At 32.7% G+C, this 24,813-nt stretch overlaps 2 protein-coding genes across 8 annotated transcripts in view; both read left to right on the forward strand.

Moving 5' to 3' along the window:
* The first annotated feature begins 823 nt into the window (after window positions 1–823).
* Window positions 824–3,744, forward strand: LOC139482202 (uncharacterized). The gene is made up of 3 exons (XM_071265907.1): window positions 824–1,425; window positions 2,270–2,341; window positions 2,884–3,744. Exons 1-3 carry the CDS (start codon window positions 1,086–1,088, stop codon window positions 3,351–3,353), a joined length of 882 nt encoding a protein of 293 aa, XP_071122008.1. The 5' UTR covers window positions 824–1,085; the 3' UTR covers window positions 3,354–3,744.
* Window positions 3,745–14,294: 10,550 nt separating this feature from the next.
* Window positions 14,295–24,813, forward strand: part of LOC139512293 (kinesin-like protein klp-3) — a 43,268-nt gene continuing 32,749 nt past the window's right edge. Inside the window, exons 1-3 of one of the 7 annotated variants that reach the window (XM_071299806.1) lie at window positions 14,295–14,360; window positions 17,683–18,032; window positions 21,347–21,370. In XM_071299806.1, coding sequence (XP_071155907.1) covers window positions 17,694–18,032; window positions 21,347–21,370 — 363 coding nt within the window. In that variant the 5' untranslated portion in view covers window positions 14,295–14,360; window positions 17,683–17,693. Of the gene's footprint in view, window positions 14,361–14,473; window positions 15,016–17,682; window positions 18,043–21,346; window positions 21,371–24,813 lie in introns of those variants that run through there. The other 6 variants (XM_071299815.1, XM_071299800.1, XM_071299831.1 and 3 more) reach the window with 6 other exon arrangements.

The raw sequence follows: 24,813 nt of genomic DNA on the forward strand, positions 1-24,813 counted from the left end.
AGAAAACACACCTTATCCAAGAAGTTGACAGAGACTGAAATTACACCATGAATGGTAAGCCTTGCCAGAAGGTCTAAAGTAATGGTCCCAGCAAAACAACGGACACACATAGGACACGGACTTCTTTTAACTGAGTTTTATTGTTGGTAATGCTGTTTGCATGTTATTCCTCATTGCCTATAGTATAAGGGAGGTTTTTTGTGCCTGTCCCAAGGCAGGAACTTTTGACCTTTGTGAGCATGTGGTTTTTTTTTATACAGAACTTGTCATATTTGCGTTATTGAAAATTTGAATATAGGGGTCATGGTAGTAGCCAAGTTGAATTATATCCGTTTGAAGCTATTTGTGAAAGATTAAAAAGTCCAGATTATGTTCAAAGAAGAGACAGTACTTGCGGTGCTTTATATCTGTATTTCACTGTCATGAAATACATGAAATACAGGGTTTTTTCATGCACCGCACCAATGCATCGCTTAGTTGCTCAATCAAGAAATAAAACGAAAAACAAATATGACCGACATCAATGAATGACTACCACTCAATTACAGGATCCTTACTTATACCATCGATAATCGTTCGCGCGGTAAAACATGTTTCCAATTCTTCCCTTAACTCTGGAAAGTGCATGGTATAGCAGCACATAATAATATAAGTCGGAAAAGTTATAACTCAGATCGACAAGTAGCAAACAAATTGACGTATGAAAAAAGACAAAAAAGTACCAATCTAAGAGTACTCCCGGTTACATAATTTTAACAAACACGTATACAATGTTAAACAAAACTAAAAGTGCACGAGTAGACAAAACAAAGCTCTTCATTTCATATTGTGATGTAATATTAGAAGTAATGCTACTTAAAAAAGTAACAATAATATTGTGACATTTTTACGGATATTTTTTTCCGCTGTCGAGACTCATATTTACGTTATAGAAATGTAGCAAAAGTTATAATAATAACTGCGCATTGCATAGTCAGCTCAAAACTATTTAACACCGACGTTTTATAAATCTACACCAAATATTTCGAACAGCTCTAAGTGAACAAATATTGGAATATTTAGATCTGATAAAGAAAACGAACAAAATGTTTAAAATAATAATCGCTTTGTCAATTGTGTGTCATCTTGTGCAAAGTAAATGTAATACAGAAAGTGGATGTCGGAATGTGGCTTTGCCTCTCATGGATAGCAATTTAGAAGCAACACTAACGGCAAACATAAACACAGATAAGTTAAACGAACAACTTAAATCTTACATATCACAGGAAATCGAACAGGGCAACCATGGGTTTGTTACCAACGTCACCACCGAAACACTGAAAGGAGCTTTAGAAAATCTAGATAAGAAAATAGATACTCAAATGAAATCTTTGGAGGCTAAAGTTTTAGAGCAAAAAACAGAAATCAATCGTTTGAAAGCAAAGGGTAAGAAGTCTATCACTTATTAACTGTATGTTTTAATGTTTTTCTGTTTAGGTAGCACTCCACAGTTAGGTGTGTAGTTTCGCATTTTGGCCCCTGTGGATTTTTCAAATATGAGAGCTAGTGTGCAATAAAATTCATTTTTGGATAGCTGAGTATTAAAATAGCCTTTGTATTGGGTTTATATGAACATCAAGATTATGTAATGTATGTAATATAGGCTGTTTTCTGTATGACTGTCCGTATTTGCATGTCCCTACCATACATTGGTCCGGCAATTATTGTAATGTTTTTTTCCAACTTTTTATCGCACGAACTTTGTGATTGGATTTTACGAAAAAATGAGGCGAAAGACACCCATTTTTTATTTGATCACTAGGAAGATTTATGAAAACAGTTTCTAAAAAGGTATCACTCAAAGGCATTGAAATTCTAGTTTGATCCAAATTTTGGGGGGATATGTGACATGTCCACCCCCCTTTTTGCAATATTTTATGGTAAGTAAATGCAGAATGTTGCCATGGATACACATAAAGGGAATTAATTTTCACTCTTTTAACTTTTGAAAATCAAATCTATGGAATATACTGATTACATACATATGCACATGTACAACACAAACAGTTAGGTTAATGTATTAGAAATCCAGGAATAGGAGATGATAAAACATTTTGTGGCTCATTTTTGATTTTATTTTCTAACTGTGGAGTGCTACCTTATACCTACAAAGTATGGAGTTTTTTTCTTTCAAAACGTTTGTGAGTATGAGCGTTAAAAAAATCTTTAAAAAACGATTTGTGGGTGCGTAATAAAACAGAGGATTGATTATAAGCTTTCATATTTTCAGGTATTCCAAGGGGTACCTATATCAGGTGGGGAAGAACAGTATGTCCAGGAGAAGCGAACATAGTTTACGATGGTAAATTTTTTAAGTCTTGTCATATATCTATCTTTGTTTTTGTTTGTAAAAAATATTGAGAGAGACGTTTACGAATTGCTTATTCTATTATCTTTCCATATGTGTAATTTCAAAAATGCAAATAGTATAATGGCTGTACAGTCCTAACACAATAACTATTACCTATCTCTTCTAAGCTAACGCTTTCATGTCTCCGTGGACAATCGATTGGCTATCATCACAGGGTGGTTCGCAGGATAATCATTGTTCTAGATACATTGAATAATTAGCCCTGTTGTAGATTTACAAAACCTTTATTTTATCAATAATCAGATTATTTACATGAAATAATACCAACACTAGTTTTAATTAAGCCATGACATTTCAATTGAAACAAAACAGTTTATCGGCGAATTAAAAAAAATATCCATTTCAATTGTTTAAATAAGAAAAAGCAGATTTCACCATTCCATAGTCTCTGATGTGATAGAAGCACACTATGCTGCAAATTTTAATTTGAACCTCAATCTAACGTGAAGTATATAACCCAGTACCTTTTGTAGGCACTGCTGCCGGGAAACATTATGGCGATAAAGGATCTGGAGCTAATTACCTGTGCCTACCAAAAAATCCAGAGTGGAATGCATACGTAGATGGAACAAACGGCGAAAAAGGTCTTTTGTACGGTGTGGAATATGAAATATCAGGAAACACGCCATATCCTAGAAGTTTACACAGCAAGATAACACCATGCGTGGTATGTCTTGCCACGAGGTCTACGGTTCTCATGGTTCCAGCAAAACGTACCTGCAGTCACGGCTGGCATAAAGAATTTTCGGGATATTTAATGTCTTATATGAGCACCAGCAGTAGAACTGCGACAGAATACATTTGTGTTGATGAGACTTTAGAATCACGTGGTCCTGGTAGTAGCCAAGCTGAATTGTACCCGGTGGAAGCTATTTGTGGAAGTTTAAAATGTCCGCCGTATGTCAGAGGGAGAGAGATTACCTGCGTAGTTTGCTCAAAATAGACGATTTTCTCTTTATGTGTGTAATTGTCAAGTAATATAAATTCTTAAGCATCCGGGCTGACTTAGTGGCTCGGTGTAAATTTAAACAGTGTCCGTAACTCTAGATTTCCGAAATTGTATAGAAAACTGTTGTCAGGTCTTTCTTTCTTCTATCTTTAATATTCCATCGTCGTCTGTCGCTGTCGTTAGCTTTTTATCAATATCCTCTAAAACATGCATACAGTGAACCAATGTACACTAAACTTGGTCGAAACCATACTTAGGTTGTCTAGATTTATTAAAACAAATATGTCTATTATAATCACTGACTGCTAACATTTCTGTCACATGGGTTAAGTATTACGCTATGTTGGTATCTTTCAAATAAATAGCTGGTGACTCTTCCACTTGTCCCAGTCTTCTTTTGTATTTCAATCAAATAAACTCATCATAGATACCAGGACTAAATTTAGTATATACGCCAGACGCGCGTTTCGTCTTCAAAAGACTCATCAGTGACGCTCGAATCCAAAAACTTAAAAAGGCAAAATAAAGTACGAAGTTGAAGAGCAGTGAGGACCAAAATTCAATATATCCAGTAATCACCTTTTCTTATTCCTCTGGCCTTATTTTCACAAAACTTAGCTACAATAATTTACAAGTCTAAACTTCAAGTATGCCTGTCAACATAAGGCTGATTTTAAGGTCGATTCATTTTATTTATGTTGGTGTTTTTTTTTTGTTGCACTTCAGTGTTCCTGCTGTTCCTTTGTTTTCCTCTTATAATTGATATGTTCCCCTCGGTTTAAGTTTGTAACCTCGATTTGTTTTCTCTAAATCGACTTTTAAACAGCGATATACTACTGTTGACTTCATTTGGGTACCTTGCCCAGTAATACGGATTATTTTTCGTGCATGGTTACCTTTAATACTTTCTCTGAATAGTCAGGTATTATTGTCATTCTGCTGCTTTTCGCGCTCTGATAATCCTGAAATGATCATCTGGTAAATGAAATAATACAACCTGAAAAATGTTAAAGATTATATCATGGTTGAAAAGCGTTTGTTTTCAGTTACATCTTTGTCATTTTCAGAATCAATATAGTTGCTACAGTCATTTGTACTTTATAGAGGTTTGGAAAACTTCAACATTATTTTTGACATTGATTGCAATATTTGAAATCATGCACTATTTCTGTCACTTAGTGTTGTAATTTATAGATATTTTTTAAACATTACCGTATAAGCGGGAGGTTTGGCCAGTCACAAAACCAGGTTCAACCCACCAATGTTTCTTAAAATGTCCTGTACTACATAGGAATATGGCCGTTGTTATCAAATGGTTCGATTCGATGTATGTTAGCTTTATTTTAGTTGCACTTTAGTGTATCTGTTTGTCGTAGTTATCCTCTTATATTTAAATTTTTAGTGTTTCGCTTGATGATTATACAAGTATATACAATTTGTGGATTTATTTTTTTACCTAGGTGGTGTGCAAGGATTTGTGTAGTATATCCTTGGCGTTTGTCTGTTGTTTTTGTTTGTGTTGTGTATGGTTGCGTAGCTGTCTTAAAGGTACACACAACTCCCAACTCCTTTAATTCACATACAGCAATTAGTTAACTGTATGCATCTATACGTCTACCTTAGAAAGGATAAACAGCAATTGCTCCATATGTAGCATCCGTCGTGTGGCTTAATTTAGTACAAACCCGGTAATAAGTATAATTCGCTAGGTCATATTCGAGTAAAAGGGAACGGAATCATTTAGGTAGGAACATTTCTTCTATCATCTGTGAAACAGATATTCGTTAAGGATCAACCAACTCGTGATGGCGTCCATAAAATTTACGAAGGGATGATTTTATAATTAACTACACTACTTGGAATTCTTTGTTTAATAGTTTTTTGGGAGCAGCAATGAAATCGTGGTAGGGAATATGAGCCCATGAATATCGCATCAGCTGGGAGATATATTTTTTATTTGCAGGCGCTGCCTGAATGTTGCTACATCGAAATAGAAAGTTTCTGACGACAAGCATTGGTTTCCTATTCAAAATAATTTTATTTAAGATCACGCAATAATTTTTCGCTCGAATATGTATAGCTATGAAGGTGTTCGCATACCATTGGATACTTATTTGAATAATTCTTTTTTCTTCAAATTTATGCCCTCGGATTACCATGACAGAGATATATGCGCTTTATTAGATTTTGGATTTCCTGTTGGTTGTGATTATAAAGAACATTTTCAGTGTGCTTCTTGTACTGTACAGAATCATTTAGGGGCGATACAATTTTCAAATGACATTAATAAATTTCTTCGAAAAGAAATATAAAAAAGAGGTTTTATTGGGTCCTTTTCATTCTAACCCATTTCCACATGAAATCATCATTTCCCCTCTGAACAGCGTTCCTTAAAAGGATACTGTGGAAAGACGTGTGATTTTAGAACTTAGTACTCATGGAGGTGGAGGTGGAGGTGTCAATGGTGGTACTAGTATAAACTCTTGGGAAGCTAAAATCATCTTTTTTGTCGTAAAAATATGTTTTAAAACGAGTCCCCTCATTGTCAATTCTAGATGTAAGTCAAGATGTGAGGCAGAATCTACTGTTTATATGGTATCCGTTATCTCAAGATCAAGGGGATAGATGCTTTCAACATAATAATCTAATTCAGTGATAGAACATCACCTATATAGCGGAAAGTAAAGTTAAAGGATACTGCTAATTTCTTTTCTTTCTTGCTAAAGATTTCCAGCCTTGTATGAATAAAGGAACAATTCGGCAAGAAGAAGGGTACAGTTGGTTCCCATGGGAATGTCGATTGATTATTGCGTCCTCCAAACATTACAAATAAGTTGTCGATCAGGATATCAAGCATCTTGATGTCAGTTTCAAAGAATTTTTACACTACTGTGTCGATGCCACTGCTGGTGGATGTTTCGTCCCTGAGGGTATTACCAGCCCAGTAATCAGCACTTCGCTGTTGACATGAATATCAATTATATGGTCATTTCAATAAATTTCCTGTTGACAAAGCTCAAATTTTTTTTCGATTTAACTAAGAATGTTCTTATTCCAGGAATAGTTTACATTAGTCGTATTTGGTACAACTTTTTGGAATTTTGGGTCCTCTTGTTTGGCTTTATACTATTTTGATCTGAGCGTCACTGATGAGTCTTATGTAGACGATATGTGGCGTATTAATTATAATCCTGATACCTTTGATAACTATTAATATTATTGCAGGTAGAGTCGTAGATTGTATGCACAATAAATGGTGTTTAGAATTTGTAGTATCCACGTCTGATTCAATACAACTCAAGAAAAGGTACTTTCACCATTACTTTGAGGCCCGGCTGTGATTTCCTGATAATATTGATAATTATAATTAAGAAAGATGTCACCCCAGGAGTAGATTACCTTAGCCGTATTTGGCACAACTTTTTGGAATTTTGAGTCCTCAATGCTCTTCAACTTTGTATTTATTTGGCTTTTTTAACTATTTTGATCTGAGCGTCACTGATGAGTCTTATGTAGACGAAACGCGCGTCTGGCGTATAAAATTATAATCCTGGTACTTTTGATAACTATTTCATGGAACGAAAAAACAACCCATAGTCATTTTATAAGATTTACTGTTTGCAAAAGTATGAATTATTCTAAATAATAATGATGTTCTTAACCCAGGCAGAAAACCCTAACCGTATTGGTCGCAACGTTTTGGTCCTTTTGTTCCTCTGTGCTCTTCAACTTTGTACTTTTTCAAACTTTTTTCATCTGGTCACTGGTTAGTCTAGCTTGTGTGGACGAAAAGCACGTCTGGCGTATTAAATTTTAAATCTGGTAACTTTTGTTAGCTATATTCGTGTGTGTCCTATATGTTTTCCCATTTATTTGTATTGTAATCCTGTCATGTAATGTTGTCACTTTAACGTTATATTTAACATTGCCATAAAAGCGGGAGGTTTGGCATGCCACAAAACCAGGTTCAACCCACCATTTTGTTCTATAAATGTCTTGTACCAAGTCAGGAAATTGGCCATTGTTATATAATAGTTCGTTTCTGTGTGTGTTACATTTTAATGGTGTGTTGTGTCGTAGTTCTCCTCTTATATTTGATGCGTTCCCTTCAGTTTTAGTTTGTAACCCAGATTTGTTTTTTTCTCAATCGATTTATGAATTTCGAACAGCGGTATACTACTGTTGCCTTTATCCAGCAATATACCGTTGCATGTAATGGCACTTATTTAGCTTAGGCATTCAAAATAGTGACGGAAGATCCAGTTCTTCATCTTTGGTTGAAATGTCAAAGGAACAAAAATCAGACCTATGATTATCCAGGATTTCCTCTTTATTTTAAGTGTCGTGGTAAATATTGAGTTACAAAATGAATTGTCAACACCTAATTCATTTATCAAGCATGTTTATGTAATGTGATTTGCACACGAAAAGCGATTTTGTTTCGGGCTTTATTTCTAATTATCAACATTGCAGTATAAGCGGGATGTTTGGCTCGCCACAAAACCAGGTCCCCCTTACGAACATATTAAATTAAAACAATTCTTAATATGACAAAAAGGAAAACATATGGCCAGGAATATCTGACAAGGATCTCAATTAAGGACTAGGTCCTTACAACCACTTAACCTTTTATATAATATGGTACATAGACTCAGCTCGGTGATTCTTTTCAAAGCAGAACCAAATGCATTGTACAATAAAAGTTCCAACCATGTACTTGGGTCCGAAGCTGCACATAACTCATTACAAACAAACATTTATTTCGTTTCAAGCCATTGTTTCCCTACTAAACTATGTATTCTATTTACTAGTACACTTGGTACAATCAAAAACCTGATCTAAAATTGTTCAAATAAGGCCTTTGAAAATAGTGGAATAAATTGCTTTTGGAGTGTCAAAATTCGTTCGAAGTACTTGATAAATTGCATGCTTATAATTGGTGCTTTTGATTTTTCTACCCTATATACCACTTTGCCTCATAGTCTTATTAAGAAAAATTCACACACCTCATTAGATGGTCATTTAGAAAAAGTCAGAATATTCAAACTCTTTTAGGTCATTTTTTTAATTAGCAACAAAGGGAGCTTTAGTCAATATATATAAACAATACACCAACGTTTGAGAACTGCTGACAGCATTTTTGAGTTATTTTTGGAACTAGAAAATACCACCTTTTTCTAATGAATAAAATCCCTTAACTCAATAACATCAAATCTAAAATTAATAAAAATCGAAAGGTAGTTTACAACAATAGATATAAACATTTCAGCAAAGTTTCATGAGAACTGCTGAAAACATTTTTGTGTTAATGTCTGAAAACTGGAAAATCCCCCCTTTTTAATTAATAAAACCTGTTAACTTGTCCACGTAAAATCTAAAATTTATAAAAATTGAAAGTGACCACATGTTAATACATGTAGATATAAACAATTCACCAAAATTCCTTGCTTTGTGAAAGCATTTTTGAGATATTATCAGAAAACTGAAAAAAAACCAACCCAATTTTATTGAATAAAAACCCATTACCCAGAAACTTAAAATCTAAAATTAAAAAAAAAAACTAAAAAAGAGCTCACGTCAATAGATATAAACAATTTCCCAAAGTTTAATGCAAATTGGTTAAAGAGTTTTTGAGTTAATGTCCGACATGTTGACAACAGACGAACAACAGTATACCATAATACGTTTCGTTAAGTTGTAAACGAGCGTATAAAAACTATCATAATATATTGAGTAGTAAATTAAACACATTCTAGATACATAAATTAATACTAAAAACATAGTCAAAGAAAATGGAATGCATTACAAAGGATTATATCCGTAATAAGGGAGCTACCACTTGATTTTTATGGGGGGGCTAGGATGAAAAATTTTGTCCTGCATTTTTTTTTAGCTGTAATCTCTGTCCTGCCTTTTTATTTTTCACTCTGTTCGGTCCTGCCTTTTTTTTTTAGTTTATCCTGACTTTTTTTTACCTAAATTGTCGTCCTGCCTTTTTTTTTTTGCAAGTGTCTCATCCTGCCTTTTTTTTTACTCAAAACTCCTGTCCTGCCTATTTTTTTCAAATTTCATCCTAGCCCCCCCATAAAAATCAAATGGTAGCTCCCTAAGAAAAACTGATTTGTCAAAGACCATATTATTTTAATGTGTCATTTACTGTTATCTGTTTTTGTCCATTCAAATTCCTTGTTATCTGTTATGAGCCAAATCAATTTTCTGTTTTGCTGTTATTGGGACCCTCCTTGCCCCCTCACGGAACTGCGATGTCGCGGGTGTTTTAATTATACATGTAAATTTCAAAATTGCCTTGATCCTAGACAAAAAAGTTGAAAACAGCCATTTAATACATGCACACATGTAGCTATTCATGATAGGTAGCCATGAACTAAAAAGAACACACAATTTAACGAAATTCCGATTTAGAGTTCATAATTGTGGTGTACGGGCTTTTGGCAACCAGCAACCGTACAAACCGGAGTTCCACAAGGTACCATACTTGGTCCACTTCTCCTATACATCACAATGACATTGGGGATAATTTAACACTGAACTGGCACCAGCATAAGACTTTTTGCAGATGATTGCTTGCAAAAACATCAAAGACATACAGAGACATCAAAACTCATAATGATACAGAAATATTACAGAAAGACTAAACTGAATTAGAAAGTCTATTGATTGGAAAATGTCATTTAATCCATAGAAATGCTACGTTCTACAGACAACACATAACATCCGTAATAGAATATAAATAAGACCATACTCTTACATTCTACAAAGCTGGAATTAAAAGAACATAACCCATACCTAGGGGAGGAGCTGGACAGCAAGCTCAATTGGAACCATCATATTACTTCAAAAGTTAACAAAGCTTCACAACAACTTTGTAAGAAGAAATTTATATAGATGCCCTCAAGAAATCAAACAACACGCTTACATTGCTCTGGTAAGACCACACCTGGAATACAATAGTTCAATATGGGACCCCCATTGGAAGAAGGACATAAAACGTTTAGAAATGGTACAACACAGGGCGGCAAGATTTGTAACCAAGAACTACAACTAGCAACCCGGCTCGATGACCGCATTTATACAATCTTTGAATTGGCCTACCCTTGAAACGAGAAGAACAGAAAATCGCTTAATATTATTTCAGAAAATACTGTACCACCAAGTAGCCACCCAAATTCCCAAATACTACCGCGTCAACAACAGGAAAACACGTCATAGCCACACAGTCAGCATCATGCAGCCACAATATAACACCTCAGTCAGAATACGAATACAGCTTCTAACCGAGAACAATCCGAGACTGGAACCATCTACCAGGAAACATCATTGCAACTGACACCGACTCGGACACTTTCAAGGAAAACCTCTGGTCCCACCTCCATCCAGAGACACAGTGATGCCGTGTAAAGATCATCCTTGTTTTTATCCTGCGCCGACCACAGTTTTAAACTTGTATATATTTATTTTCTTTTCGGTTTTGTTGATCACAACTTGTACAGCACCTGCACTTGATGACACAGCATCAGACGGTGATGGTATTTTTCCGTTTATTTGCTGATTAACGAAAGAAGAAGTAACAACGCTCGAGTACCTATACAATATCAGAGGCGGATTTAGGGGGGGGGGGGGCAGGGGGCCTGCCCCCTCCCCCCCCCCTTTTTGGGGTAAAATTTGGTTGCTTAAATAGGGAATCACTGAAGCGTCACTGGAGCGGGCCCCGTCTTAGGTCAGTCAGTGGGCCCCCTACTTATTCTAATCTATTTCAAAAGCAGAATTGGTTTGTCTTTTATCGTTCACCCGAAAATTCTAAGTTTATTAAATTGCTCAACCCACTAAACTAAAAACAACAAATTAAAATACGGACTTAAAATGAAAATAACACGGTAAATGTTTTCACGCGTCCCGCAAAATTACCCTAGATGTAAACTTTTCCTGAGGCCAGGGAGTTGAGACCTTATTTATTCTTCGTATTAATTTCAAAATTTAATGAGATGATGTTCTGTTCTGTTCTGTACAGGTATTCACCTCCGTTTAATCGGAGCACTCCACTTATCGGATGAGCAATTTAATTTACACACCGAGATTGTGGATATCTTTATATTTACATTAAAAATATGTACGACTAAAAGAAATATTTTAAAAGTCTTAAAATATTACGACGATAATAAGTTAAAAATATTATGTACACATCACAATTGCGGTAATAAGAATCAACACGATATCACGGTAAAAATGTATGCAGCTAATGTTCACCACTTGTATCACAATAAAAATGTACACAGCACAAGTTGCAGATACAATATCACGATAAGAAATGTACACAGAACTATTGCGGCAATAGCGTTCACCACTATATTATGATTAAAATGTTATTTACAGCTTATTTAATAAAACTATAAGTGCCCTGCCAAGGCTATCATTAAAAGTATAAATCACGCACTTCTTGATAGACTGATACAAGTTAGCTTGGCATCCCATGCAGACTGTACAGACTATATTGGATATTGCTCTTGATTTGAAGATATTATAGAGTGTACTAGTTAGCTTGGCATCCCATGCAGACAGTACACACCATATATTTACGATTTCGATGTTATTTTACTTGAAAACTTTAACAGTTAAAATCTAGGACATTTTAGTAAGACTTATTTGCTATTTCAGTATTTAAATATATACTTTAGATTTATAAAAGTTAAAATCTAAAATAATTAGAGCCTTCATATATTTCTTTTACTTGATGTCACATAAAAGTTTTGTTCGCTTTATATGTAACTGGTAGCAAAGATCTTGTGTTTGCCTTTCTATATCCAGTAGCTTGTCCATTGGCTGATTATTCAGTATATTTGTCTTAGAACAATCCAGTATAATTTCCATCAGTATTTCATCATTACTGACGTCGATTGTACCACCCCCTTCTATCTCTCTTAGCTTGTTGACTAGCTTCGCCATGCATTTTTGTCGTACATCACCTAGCCTAGTACATTCCAGGAGAAAATGTTCAAGGGTTTCATCATTGTCCTTACATAGCTTACAGTCAGGCAGTACTATATTTTTACTGAATTTTGCTTTTATACTTTGAAGCATGTAGGTACCAGTTACTAGCTTACATTTCAATTCCGCTTTTTTGATGTCATATTGATTATTTCGAACACATTTCCAAATGTTATGCGGATTATTTACCGGATTATTTTGCAACGATAAATGTTTGAGTGTTGATTTTGTATTACATTCTTCTGTCCAAATTGAAGACCAGTAATCATTTATGGCTTTTTGAAGTTGTTTTTTCCAAATATATTTTGATGGAGGATTTTTCATAATTTCTTCTGCTGTTGGGAGTTGATATTTTTGTAAAATTTTGCTTATACGACAGATGAAGGAATTGTCAAATTCTGTGCTGATTTCTAGTTCCCATTCTAGGATTTGATGTTCTATTGAGCCATCTAGGCGAGAAATTGAGAGAAATAAGGCTAGCATGTTTTTGTCCAGTACCGATTCAATGGGTTCAGCTCCTATTAGTATATATACTGCTGCAGATGCTGTCCTATCTGATAGACATTGAAATTGTTTGAACATTTTCCTCTGTAACTTTTCTAGTTCAGATACATCCTTTTTCATGCATATTTGTACTTCGAGTCCATAAAGATAGCGGGGGACAACATATGTTTTCCAGATCTTTTTAAGTACCAGCGGTGACATTCCTGTTCTGGCATGTAGGCCAGAACCTAGCAAGGCATATATAGTTTGCCGGCCAGTTTTTAGCCTTTCGTCCAAGTTGACTTTGCCATTTGTTGCCCTGGTGATACCTAGATGCTTCAGCTTTTCTACTCTTTTTATTTCTTTTCCATTGAAGCTGTATGAATGCGTTTGTTGCTTTAATCCTTTAGATACGCACATTATCTCTGATTTGTCTGGATTAATTTTAACCATGTCTCTTTTAGTGTGGAAGTCTATAATATTGAGCATTGCCTGTAAATCTGACCGCTCACCCAGTAAGGCAATATCGTCCGCACATGTAGGAGAGCCTACTTGTATGTTGCCTATTTTTGCGCCTAGATTACTACTGGATATTGCATTTAGAATGGTGTTATTGTATCGCTTGTATAGCAGAGATGATAATTTTGCTCCTTGACGAACCCCTTGCATGATATTGATACTTTCTGATGTTTCATTATTCCACTTGATTTTGAGAGACAGATCTTGATAGATGTTCCGTAGTAGGATCCACATATCTCCCTCAATTCCATCATGATAAAGCTTATTTAACATGATCTCATGACTCAGGGTGTCAAATGCCTTTTCTGCATCCAGTGCAACAAGTTCTAATAATATTTGAAGAAGACGATATATTAGAATAGTTTCAGTTGTAATAAAGGCTGCGAAGAGGCTTGATGCGCCTTCTGTAAACCCTCTCTGTAATGGATTTTGTGATGGTAGTAGCTCATATTCTAGCCTTCCTTTAACGATTGATTCAAAGATTTTAGAAAAGATACTTGTTACAACAATTCCCCTGTAATTTCCAGGTACGGTTTTATCCTTCTTCTTTTTAAGAACAGGTGTTAATAAACCATTTTTTAGATTTTTCGGAACATGATGATGATGATTCTCTCCGGAACTGATAGTCTACAAGCAGATGTATCGAAGAAAAATGAAAACAATATTTTATTTTTCAAAAAATGCACGAAATCAATTATACAATATAAATTCTGGGATTCGGAATCTAGAAAAACTTGTATAAATCCGTCTTCCTGGTTTGGATAAGATGTAAACTTGCTAATTCTAAGTTATAAAAGAAATGGAACTCTGTGTATAATTTAGCGGCAAAAGTTACTCTGTACAATTTGGAGGGAAGTTGCTATCCGTATTTATCTCTAGTCGGGTCCGATGTGGTGAAGATTTAAAAAAATATATTTAAAGCAGGAAAGTAGCAGGAAAGTCAGACTGTCGAGAAAAGACAAGACTTGATATGGTGCATAATAATATAGAAACATGGTAGTAAATAAAACAACATAAACATCGTTTAATATGAAAACCACCTGTTTAAATCTATGTCAAAAATAGGCTTTGACGAATCACTCGTTCTTTTTAAACAGACTAAAGACCCAGACCATAATTGTTTACATTTGCTAGGTAGCGAGAAATGAAAGCTATCTAATGAACCAATAGATACACTCAGAAAATACCAAACCAATCATGTATAGCATTTATACCAATGACGTAAAGCTGATATACAGACAATATCGAGTAGATCTAACAGTTTTTAAACTATCGATCGTTTGATTTCGTGTATAAGTTGATTTGTGATGACGTAAAAATTACATGGCCCAGTGACCGGTACACATTGGTGTTCAATAATTAAAGTTTTTAATGTAAAGAATCTGTTATTCATGGCTATCCTTAAGTGTTCGGATATATGTTGGAATTGTGGGTTTCTCTATTGAATTAGGAAAAGGAAATATTCTCATGTTGCTTCAATACACAATCTGAAATTTTATTCTTACTAATTTGTGTAAATTTAAAGGTGTTGAAATATTGGGATATACTTTGACAGGAAGTGTTAATAAGTTCTACTTAATTTGAATGTGAAATTAGTTCCTTAAAAAACATGTGAGCAATTAGACTATTCTGATAGATAATCCAATTTATGGTAAGTACTTAATTGTGACATTAATGATATCATTATATAGTGTGTAATTAACAGACTATACTTATCCAAGGATTTGTATAGTAAGACCAGAGACATTGTACATGTATTATATGTCTCTGGTAAGAGTACATTATATACACTTTTTTAAATAATCATTATAATACCACTGTGTACATGGTTGAAATTTTATTAGATAAACAGATTTCTACTGTTTTTTATGGTAAGTTTTAGGTTGCTGATTAAATGTAAATAACGTGTTTGAAATGAATGTCTTTCAACATACATTGTACAAATGTACATTGTGGTTAATTTCAATTTAAAGACATACAAATGTAATTGATACATGTTTAAGGTAGATAGTGATTAATTGATTGATTTGTAGAACTCTGAACTGAATGATAATTTCACAGAACAACATATAATATACATGTACAATGTATATGCCTCTATACATGTATCCAAGAAAAATGAACTCTACTCTGCTGTCTCTTCAATACCTCCTGACAAGTGTTAAAAAGATCCACATTGGAAAGTCATATTTGTTTTGTGCTGTTACTAGAAAATAGAAAATGCACTGACACTTCTGGTCCTCAACTTTTATTCAAATTAAATTTTATTGTATCAGGTTTACTTGAATTTTTATGAGAGACATATAATCCATTATATTGTTAAATGTCTTGTTTTTTTCCTTTAGATAAGAACAAAATATAGTATGTTATACAGAAATGTCATGAATGTATGTCTTTTTTATTTAATGAATGCATGTATGCAATTATTGAAACCCATGCATTTATGTATATTTTCATATTATATTAAAATTAATATAAATATTTACAACTGTATTTATTAATTAAAATTCATTATTTAAAATTTTGATCTGTCACTGTACATTTATGAGGTACAACCCCACATAAGTACATGTTGGTTACACAAGAATAATTGTTTGTTGCACTAGAACATTAATTTGTCAAGTGTGTTAGTTACACCAGAACATGTGTTGGTCCCACAAAAACAGTTGCTGTTCACGGTTTCTTTTTTAAATAAATTAAAACATTTACAAAATGCATGTTGGCATATCATCAACTATTCATTTTATTTAAGATCTCAATGTATTTACTGACCCTTTTAAATACGAAATTGATTTATACATGTATATTTAGACATTTACCAGTACTTAATAGTTTTAAATTCTACACAGAATCATTTAACAATTAACATTTATCAGATATCTTAAAAATTGTCTAAGTGGACTAACACTTGGACTGTTTAAAAAGTTATGGAGCCAAAACAAATTTTAATCATTCTCAGTCCAGTTCCTCACTCAGTTGTGCTAAATATGGACTTTACTATGCATGGTAAAAAAATATACATGTACATGTACATGTGCCAGACATTACAAATTGAGTCAGGACTGATACAGTTACTTTTCAAAAACTATGATTGATATAGACAGAGGAGTCAAAAATGATAGTTGTAAAAAAACAAAATGGCATTTAAACATCATATAGAGATTTTTGGAATACATCAATTATAAAATAACAAAAAATTAAAGGACATTTAGAGGTCAACAGATTTTTAGAAGATAAAATGTAGGTGTCCATACAATATATGTCAAACTCAATATCACCCAGAACCTATATGGAGAAGTGAGTAAATTCAACAGAGACTGAAGCCGTCAAAGAACTGCAGTCAACACCAAGTTCCCTTAAGGTTAAAGACTTTAAACCAAGTAAAGGATAACCAGCTAAATACTACCACCATCATGACTAGGTTCCTGTACTTTCAAGAACATGAACATGTAACAGTACATAACAAAAATCAGTTCAGAAAAAAACACCTTTTCTCTGTAATAACAATGTATCAATCAAAGTATAAATCTGGTGTAAAAAGTTCCAATAAAAACTACATGTATTACAGAAACAACCAAATTTTCCTTTTTGGAATTATGGTTTTCAATCCCATTCATGGTATCACTTGCTGCTCTGCTATTCACACATTGATGAAAGAAGTTGTGGTATGAGTGTCAATGAGACGACTCTCCATCCAAGTCATAATTTGTAAAAGTAAACCATTATAGGTCAAAGTACAGTCTTCAACACAAAGCATTTGCTGTGAACTTTGCTCACACTGAACAGTGAACTATATAGGGCCCAAAGAAAATGAGTAGTGTAAAACCATTCAAATGGGAAAACCAACAGTCTAAATCTATATAAAAAACGAGAAGTGAGAAACGTTTAGGAACCACATCAACGAATGACAATGCAACCAATGAACTTCAGGTTCCTGACTTAGGACAGGTGCAAACAAATACCAAGGTTTTTAAAATTGAATGTTGAGAAAAATCAAAATCATGCATCATTTGACTCCTTTCTTTATTCTTATAAGTAAACATTTGTAAAGCAATGCTCTCAAAATTTGATTAAGGGCCTCAGCTGCCTCTTAACGTCAAGGTAATGGTATGCTATATTTACATATATATGTTTCTTGAATGAGGTGCTAATAATCTGACATGATATATTTTTTTACTCGTAATACCATGATGCTATACATGTATGACAGTTGTGGGTAGAATGTTGTGATGTGTGATATATAATTATCTTGCCTACATGTACATCATGTACTAAAATGTTCACGTCCTGAACATTTATTGTCATTTAATGATTTCAGCATTATTTGCCATGGGAAGTGGTGCATCTGCAGAAGGTGGCTCAAGTAGGCCAAGTACTGTTCAAAAGGTCAATGTGAAACCAGTGACCAACAATAACAATAAACAAACTACAATGAATTCCAAAACCACACCAGCTGCAACTCCTAGGAAAGGTGCATCAACACCACGAAAAAAAGAATTTCAAGAAGTTGAGATGAAAAGTAATAATAAACCTAAAGAAACCACTAAACCAAGCAATAATACATCTAGTCATCCCAGTCAGCAACAGACCAGTCGAAGACCTGAGGAAAGTAGTGCAGCTGCCGCGAGTGGGGGTGGGGGATCAAGAGGGAAAGGACCACAGCAACAGGTTAGTACATGTATGATTTCTGACAGGTCTCTTGTACATGTAGTAAATTCTCTTCAGAACTGTATTGCTTTTTATTTGGTTAAATGACATTGCAATGTTAAGATACATTTTTTCGGTTTTAGACATGAAGTAGATACATTTTGTCCTTAGCAATCAATATTTGTTAATTTGGTTTATTTTACATTTTTGTAGATCTATAACAGATAAATAATAAATTGTATGCAGTTAAAAAAAAATGAAGGGAAAAAATGCAATTCTGTACATATATACATTGTATAATCATGATAGATTTATTTACTATTAACGAATTGTGAATACTGATATTTTAAAATAAAAATCTCATTTTCTATCAAATTTTTACCAAGATGGAAAGAATTTATTCATCAGTTCAGTATTGATAGGCTATCTCAATTTATGAAATTTTCTCTCCTTTAGGGTTTTTATGTACCAGTACATGCATGATTTTAAGACTTATTATCTTTCTTGTTTACACATTTATACTTCATTTTTGTGTTACTTTTTAGTATATTTTTTACCAGTAAAAGTCCATTTTTGTTTATACATATACATGTGCCTTGAAATAAGAAAAAGATATTTTAAAGAGAAACTATAGGATTACTTTTTAAAATCATAAAACAGTAAAAAAAGCACACTGAAATAAGCTATTAATAAAAACATGCATGTTAAAACATAGTTGTTACAAACTTTCTAAATAATTGCTTTAAATTTATTATAAATAAAAAAAACAATGAAACATGTACATGTAATTTCATTATAAAACAGAACATTTATCAATGTTTTTCTGAAAAATAAGAGTTTATTTTTTAAATTTCTACATGTATCTGTCTAATATAGTGTTTTAGATAATTCTTTAATTAGAAGTTTGTGAGACATTATTATTTAGTCCTGTGCTCTTTAAAAATATAAAACTTAAAAAATTCTAAGAGGTAAAGAAATGGTAAATTTTATATGTATTGAACAAGTTAAATGTATTCCAAATTGAAAAAATAATTATAAAAAAGTCATAATGTGAGAATTTAACTTAAACAGCTGTTATAAACGCATTTAAGCAATGTAGGTTGTACACATTAAAGATCAAAATTCTTTATTCTTTAACCCTAGCCTGTTTTCAATAGGTTTTAAGTAACTTTAGAATTAGCAGATTATTATTGTAAAAAAAAAGTCAGGCTGTTGGTTGTCTCTTTTTTTAACTGTTAAACATTTAATATTGGTCATGCCATGCCATGCCTTTTATAGCTTTCTGTATGGTATGGGGTTTGCTCATCCCTAAATGCTGTACATGTACATTACCCTATAGTTTACATTTTTATTGGTCTGTGGATGTTCCTCTCGTTGGCTCTCCTACCATAGCTCCTTATTTTTACCAAAAAACATTTTTATGATTTTTAATACCCTTTAACTCGTCCACGTGCACCCAATATACGAAAGAAGATATGAATAGTGAATGAATTTGTGTAATGGCTACATGCAGTTTAAAGTTGAATAGTAATCTGTTCAAGATGACCTACATTTTACTGAAATATTCTACAGACGCGGGTTATAAATCAGGTTTTATTTTAAAAAGAACCTAATTTCAGATCTAATTAAAAATATTTGTTTAAAATTAGGACATTTATCCTCTGTAAGCTGCTTAGAATCTTGAATGGCATAAATTAGTACATGTATATGTTACATGTAATCCTAAAAAACGTGAAACTTAAATGTCCCAAAACAAAAATAGGTGTTTCGTAGTCATGTCTTGATATTTATTTTCAATTCATTGTTTTAAAACTTAAACGAAGGCTGATCAATAATCAAATAGTTTATGTCACTTTAAAAAGAAATTGAAAATATTCCTTGGTCCAATAAGTTTGTTAAAAACCAAGCTAACCTCTTTGTTCTTTGACGAGATCCGTTTACAATAAATCAATAATACCAAACAATGCAGGTATGTTTATTTTTGAACTATTGCCTGTAAATTTAAAGAAAAGATAGATACTTTTGTGTTTAAGAAGATAGTTTTTATAGTATTCTCTAACCGCTCTCTACATTTTGATTTTAATCGATTTTGGCATTATTAATCTTCAGCAAAGTAAATATATTTTTAAAAGTGCTTCCTCGTTGCACAGTTTTGTGATACAATGTGTACACATGCATAAACAGATGGATTTTTTGGGGTATAGATTTATAAACATAACAGCCAAATAAAAAAAATCAGTGGAGTTTTAAATAATAGACTTTTGGAGAAGACAACATTAAATGTTAAAACTTTGAAATTAAAGATTTTTACTAAATTGTTTCACTGAAATAAACTTTGAGCACAGGTATTCTAAACATAAAAAAAAGAAAACAGGACCAACATTTATCCCATTACAGTAACTAAAGTCAGAGACTTAATTCAGACTAATTTACAATTGCTGTAAAAGATAAAATTACTTGATCATATCTCTTTTGTTTTTAAACTATAAACTTTTTATCATCAAGGTGTCTCCTTTAAAACTAGGTCCAAATATTTCACATGGCATTTTTCGAAGAAAAAAAATGATAAATATTGAGTTAGTCTTGTCATAACATTTGCAAAAGATAAGTGATTCTAATGTCAACTATTTTAATTTTATTGTATGGGAGATTAAAAACATTGTAAATCTTATGTTCAAAGATATAAGTAGTTCTTTCAGTGCAGAAAATTAACCAATGTTTGACCTCAAGGTTATTTTTTTAAATGTTTAATGGTTCCATAAAAATGATTGATATTTAAAGTAATTTTTATTGTTACTCGACTTAGCTGTTCAAAGAAAGTTTTTAAATCATAAAAAGTTGTGTTTTTTTTTTCATTAAATGAAATGAATGAATCTACACTTAGGTTGTAAAGGATATTATACAGTTCTATGAATGATTGAAAAACATAACAATTAATTTAAAATAGTGTAACAGTAACAAAGATTGATAGATATTGAAAGGAGGACAACTTTATGTTGAATTGAACTTTCAAATTGCTCATTGCTGATGGAAATGGTTTCTTTTTCTTTCATTTTAAAATAATATGTAATGGGAGGATAATTATATAAGAAATAAATATTAAAAATCTAACTACCAATGCTTCAAATTTCTGTTTTTGGGAGAGCTTGCTTCCCTCTTAAACTTGACCGTAGACGCACTGTGTTACATAGATTTATAAATGTGTGACAAAAATGTTCTTAATTATGATCAAGTGGCCTCATATGTGTAAAAATTTGTCAAACAGAGCATAAAGTACTAGACACAGAAGTTTACATTATGACATTTAAAAAAAAGTTTAAAAAAATCTATTTTAGCAAAACAGATCGACAGTTGATGAGGTACATGAAGTAACACGGCATGATAATTTCTTCCTTATTAATAGTAAAAGATCAATCTTCAGTAACTGAAATTATATCTATAGATAGCAAAATTTTAGTCGCATTATATATTTTAGAACAGAATTTGTCTGCAATTTGATAAAACGTAATCATTGGTCAATGTTTTTTATCAGATAAAATCACTTTTTCAAAGTTAAACAAAGATTTAATCTGAAATTGAGATATACATGATGAATGAAAGTGTAAGAAATATTTTTTTTTTTTTTTATAATTTTGTTGAATGTTCCATATAACATTCATTTGCCATCTATAGGTATTGTCTAAAGGACAGTTACTGTAAGAGAGTCTATTTAAATGCATGTACTGTTACACTTTAAATCATGGTCATATGAAATTGTGGCAATGTCATTATCAATTTTATAAATTTTTAAAAGTTGATATCAGCATTTTAAAAGAATTTATGCAACTTTCAAATATTGTTAGTATATATGTGTAATTATATTATAGGTTTATATCTTATAAATCATTAGTCAATACTAAATTTATAATAACTATAAACGACCTTGGTTTAAATACTGTGGATTCATTATTATTTGTGTGATACAAATTTTTTGGGGTATTTCGTGGAAATAGGCAAACCACAAAATTTTAATTTAAATGTTCCACAAAATACAGAATTTCTCTAGGTTTGATCTCCATTATGGAGACTTTACAAACTGCACGAAACTAAATATCCACGAAAATAAATTATTTACTAGATCCATGAAAATTTGTGACTACGAACATTAATTAATCCACAGTTGTTCAAACTCAATCAAAAATCAAGTCTTTTCTGCACAATGTTTTAATGCATGTTTTTAAGATGTTTGTATCTTCACCTTTTTCTTCTTCATGGTATTTACACTTTCTGTTCTCTTCTTTCCCTTGTTTATTGATCAATAATTTTTATCAATAATCAAAGTTGCAGTTTAAAAACGGCAACAAGAAATTTATTGATATGTTAGAATGACTTAAAATTCTATTAATATGTCTATTAATTTTAAATGTGTGTATTTATTTTAATTTTGTAGAAAGTGGTAAAGGATTTATTTTGGTATACTCGTATTGTTCTATGTTAGTGATAGCTTTAGTCTTTACAGTTATGCTTACACCTTCATTGTAAAATATGGTGTTTTTTGCTTTTATGAAAATAATGTAGGAGCTAGTCTTACCAATTTTCTTCAAATTTAATACACCTTAAACGCTAGTTTTGTTTCATGGATGACCTTGCCATTACTTAGCATTCGTTGTTAATGACACTACATGTACAGAGTTCTCAAAATCTTTTTATATCTGGTGGTCAGAAGAAAAACTGCTGGTCCTCACTACTATTTCTATTTCAAAATACCAAAATTGTGTTGGTTCTTTCAAATTTTGGTGGTCAAATCCCTCGGACCACTACTTTTCAAAATGTAGTAATTTGAATATTCTTCTCAAATTCTCTAATTCATTTTCACGCTACTCTTTATCATGTTTGTGTCCGACAATGACCAAAATAGGGCAAGTGTAGAATTTTGTTTTTCTCGTATGTCTGTACTTTCATTGGCATGCCTAATGAACATACTTTAAATTTGGCTTAAATGGAATTACTGGCCATTGCTGGTTGTTACTGTCATTCACTTAGAACTAAGTTGATTTGTAACTGAATATGTTGGGACTTAGTTTAACTGCAAACATCATTAAGTTATTTCAATTAACAGGAAAAGGCTTATGGGATAGGTTTTCATCTATAATTGTGCATTTATTGATATTTTACAAAAGCAGATCTATACATTTCACTTAATATGTTTTGACAACCTGAGGGCAAGTTTTAGAGTGTGAATGATTAAGATTGATGTTGTATTTTAAATTTATTTTTATGGATTATAATAAATAAGCAAATAAACTTTAGTGGTGTATTGGAATCAATTGAATATAGGTCAAATTGTAGAACTTCAGTCAAAGTGGTAATTAAAAGATTAAAAATCTAAAAAATGCCATACTGGAATAGGTTTCATTAGCCTGGGGTCCTGGCTCACTGATTGCTAACGCTTACCTATCCACGCTTACCTATCCACAAAGTATTATATACTGTCAGGAGACCAGGCTATAGGGTTCATCAACAAACCTATTTGAAATTGTTGAATGCCATTCAAGGTTGATCTCTAAAATTAACTACTTTGAAAAAGTAAAAGTAGTGATAGAATAGAGAATGGAAATGTGGAATGCGTCAAAGAGACAACAAACCAACCAAATATGTAAAAAGCAGCCAATGGGCACCAATGGGTCTTCAAGTTGACGACACAGTGAGAAAATCCAACACCAGTAGAGGCTTAGTTTAAACATTTGTTTATAGTGGATTGTGACACAAGTTTTTCAATTTATATTTATCCCTTTCCACTTTGCGGGTGTGAGAGCTGCCTTGTAGCAGCATTAGCCTGCCCTTTTTCGAAATCTACAAGGGTGTCTTTAACATGCAAGAGATATAACTCTCTCTTAACACGGGTCAGCATTTATCGTCCCCTTCCGACGGACTATCATTTTTTTCTTAAGACCTTACTTGCAAATGGTGTCAATGGAGAGCTGAAAATTTTAGTCCCTGAAATTTTCTTCCTAGAGCGAGAACTGAACCAGGAACCTTTGTGTTAGTAGTCCGATGCACTTACCACTACACCACGGTTCTCTTAAAGAGTAGAGGCTTACCTCAGTAATGTTTAAAATGAAAGTAAAAGAGGTGTATTGAGGTATGGCCTACTTCAGTTTTGTATGTGGTCAATTGAAGATGAGTGTTACAATTAAAACTCATGCAGTTCAAGGATAGAATGTTTTTATGCCCCACCTACGATAGTAGAGGAGCATTATGTTTTCTGGTCTGTGCGTCTGTTCGTACCTTCGTTCGTCCATTCGTCCGTCCGTCTGTCCCGCTTCAGGTTAAAGTTTTTGGTCAAGGTAGTTTTTGATGAAGTTGAAGTCCAATCGACTTCAAACTTAGTATACATGTTCCCTTTGATATGATCTTTTTAATTTTAATGCCAAATTAGAAGGTTTACCCCAATTTCATGGTCCACTGAACATAGAAAATGATAGTGCGAGTGGGGCATTCGTGTACTGGGGACACATTCTTGTTAGAAAATAAACATGAATGTGATTCAGTGGGAAAGTAGGTCATAACAAAAACTAAGAAACTTGATAAATAACAACGCCTAATCTGATATTATGATGAGCGAGTGCAACCTTCTATATTAAAATAAAGTGCTGATTTAATTTAGCGTAGTTCTAACATGCTAGTTTTAATATAAGTCTGATGTAGAGAGCTAGAAACCAAACCAAAGTGCTTATGATTAACTTTTAGTATCTTTAAATAAATTGCTATATCTGAGTATATTAGTATACATATGCCAGGCTTGTTCATATTTGTAAAACTG

Source organism: Mytilus edulis, chromosome 1 (genome assembly GCF_963676685.1).
Source record: "Mytilus edulis chromosome 1, xbMytEdul2.2, whole genome shotgun sequence".
Classification (NCBI taxonomy): Eukaryota; Metazoa; Mollusca; class Bivalvia; order Mytilida; family Mytilidae; genus Mytilus; species Mytilus edulis.

Coding starts and splice junctions, on each gene's coding strand:
- LOC139482202 (XM_071265907.1), top strand. CDS start 1,086: ATGTTTAAAATAATAATCGCTTTGTCAATTGTGTGTCATCTTGTGCAA. Junction 1,426..2,269: donor CAATCGTTTGAAAGCAAAGG/GTAAGAAGTCTA, acceptor TCATATTTTCAG/GTATTCCAAGGGGTACCTAT. Junction 2,342..2,883: donor AGCGAACATAGTTTACGATG/GTAAATTTTTTA, acceptor TACCTTTTGTAG/GCACTGCTGCCGGGAAACAT.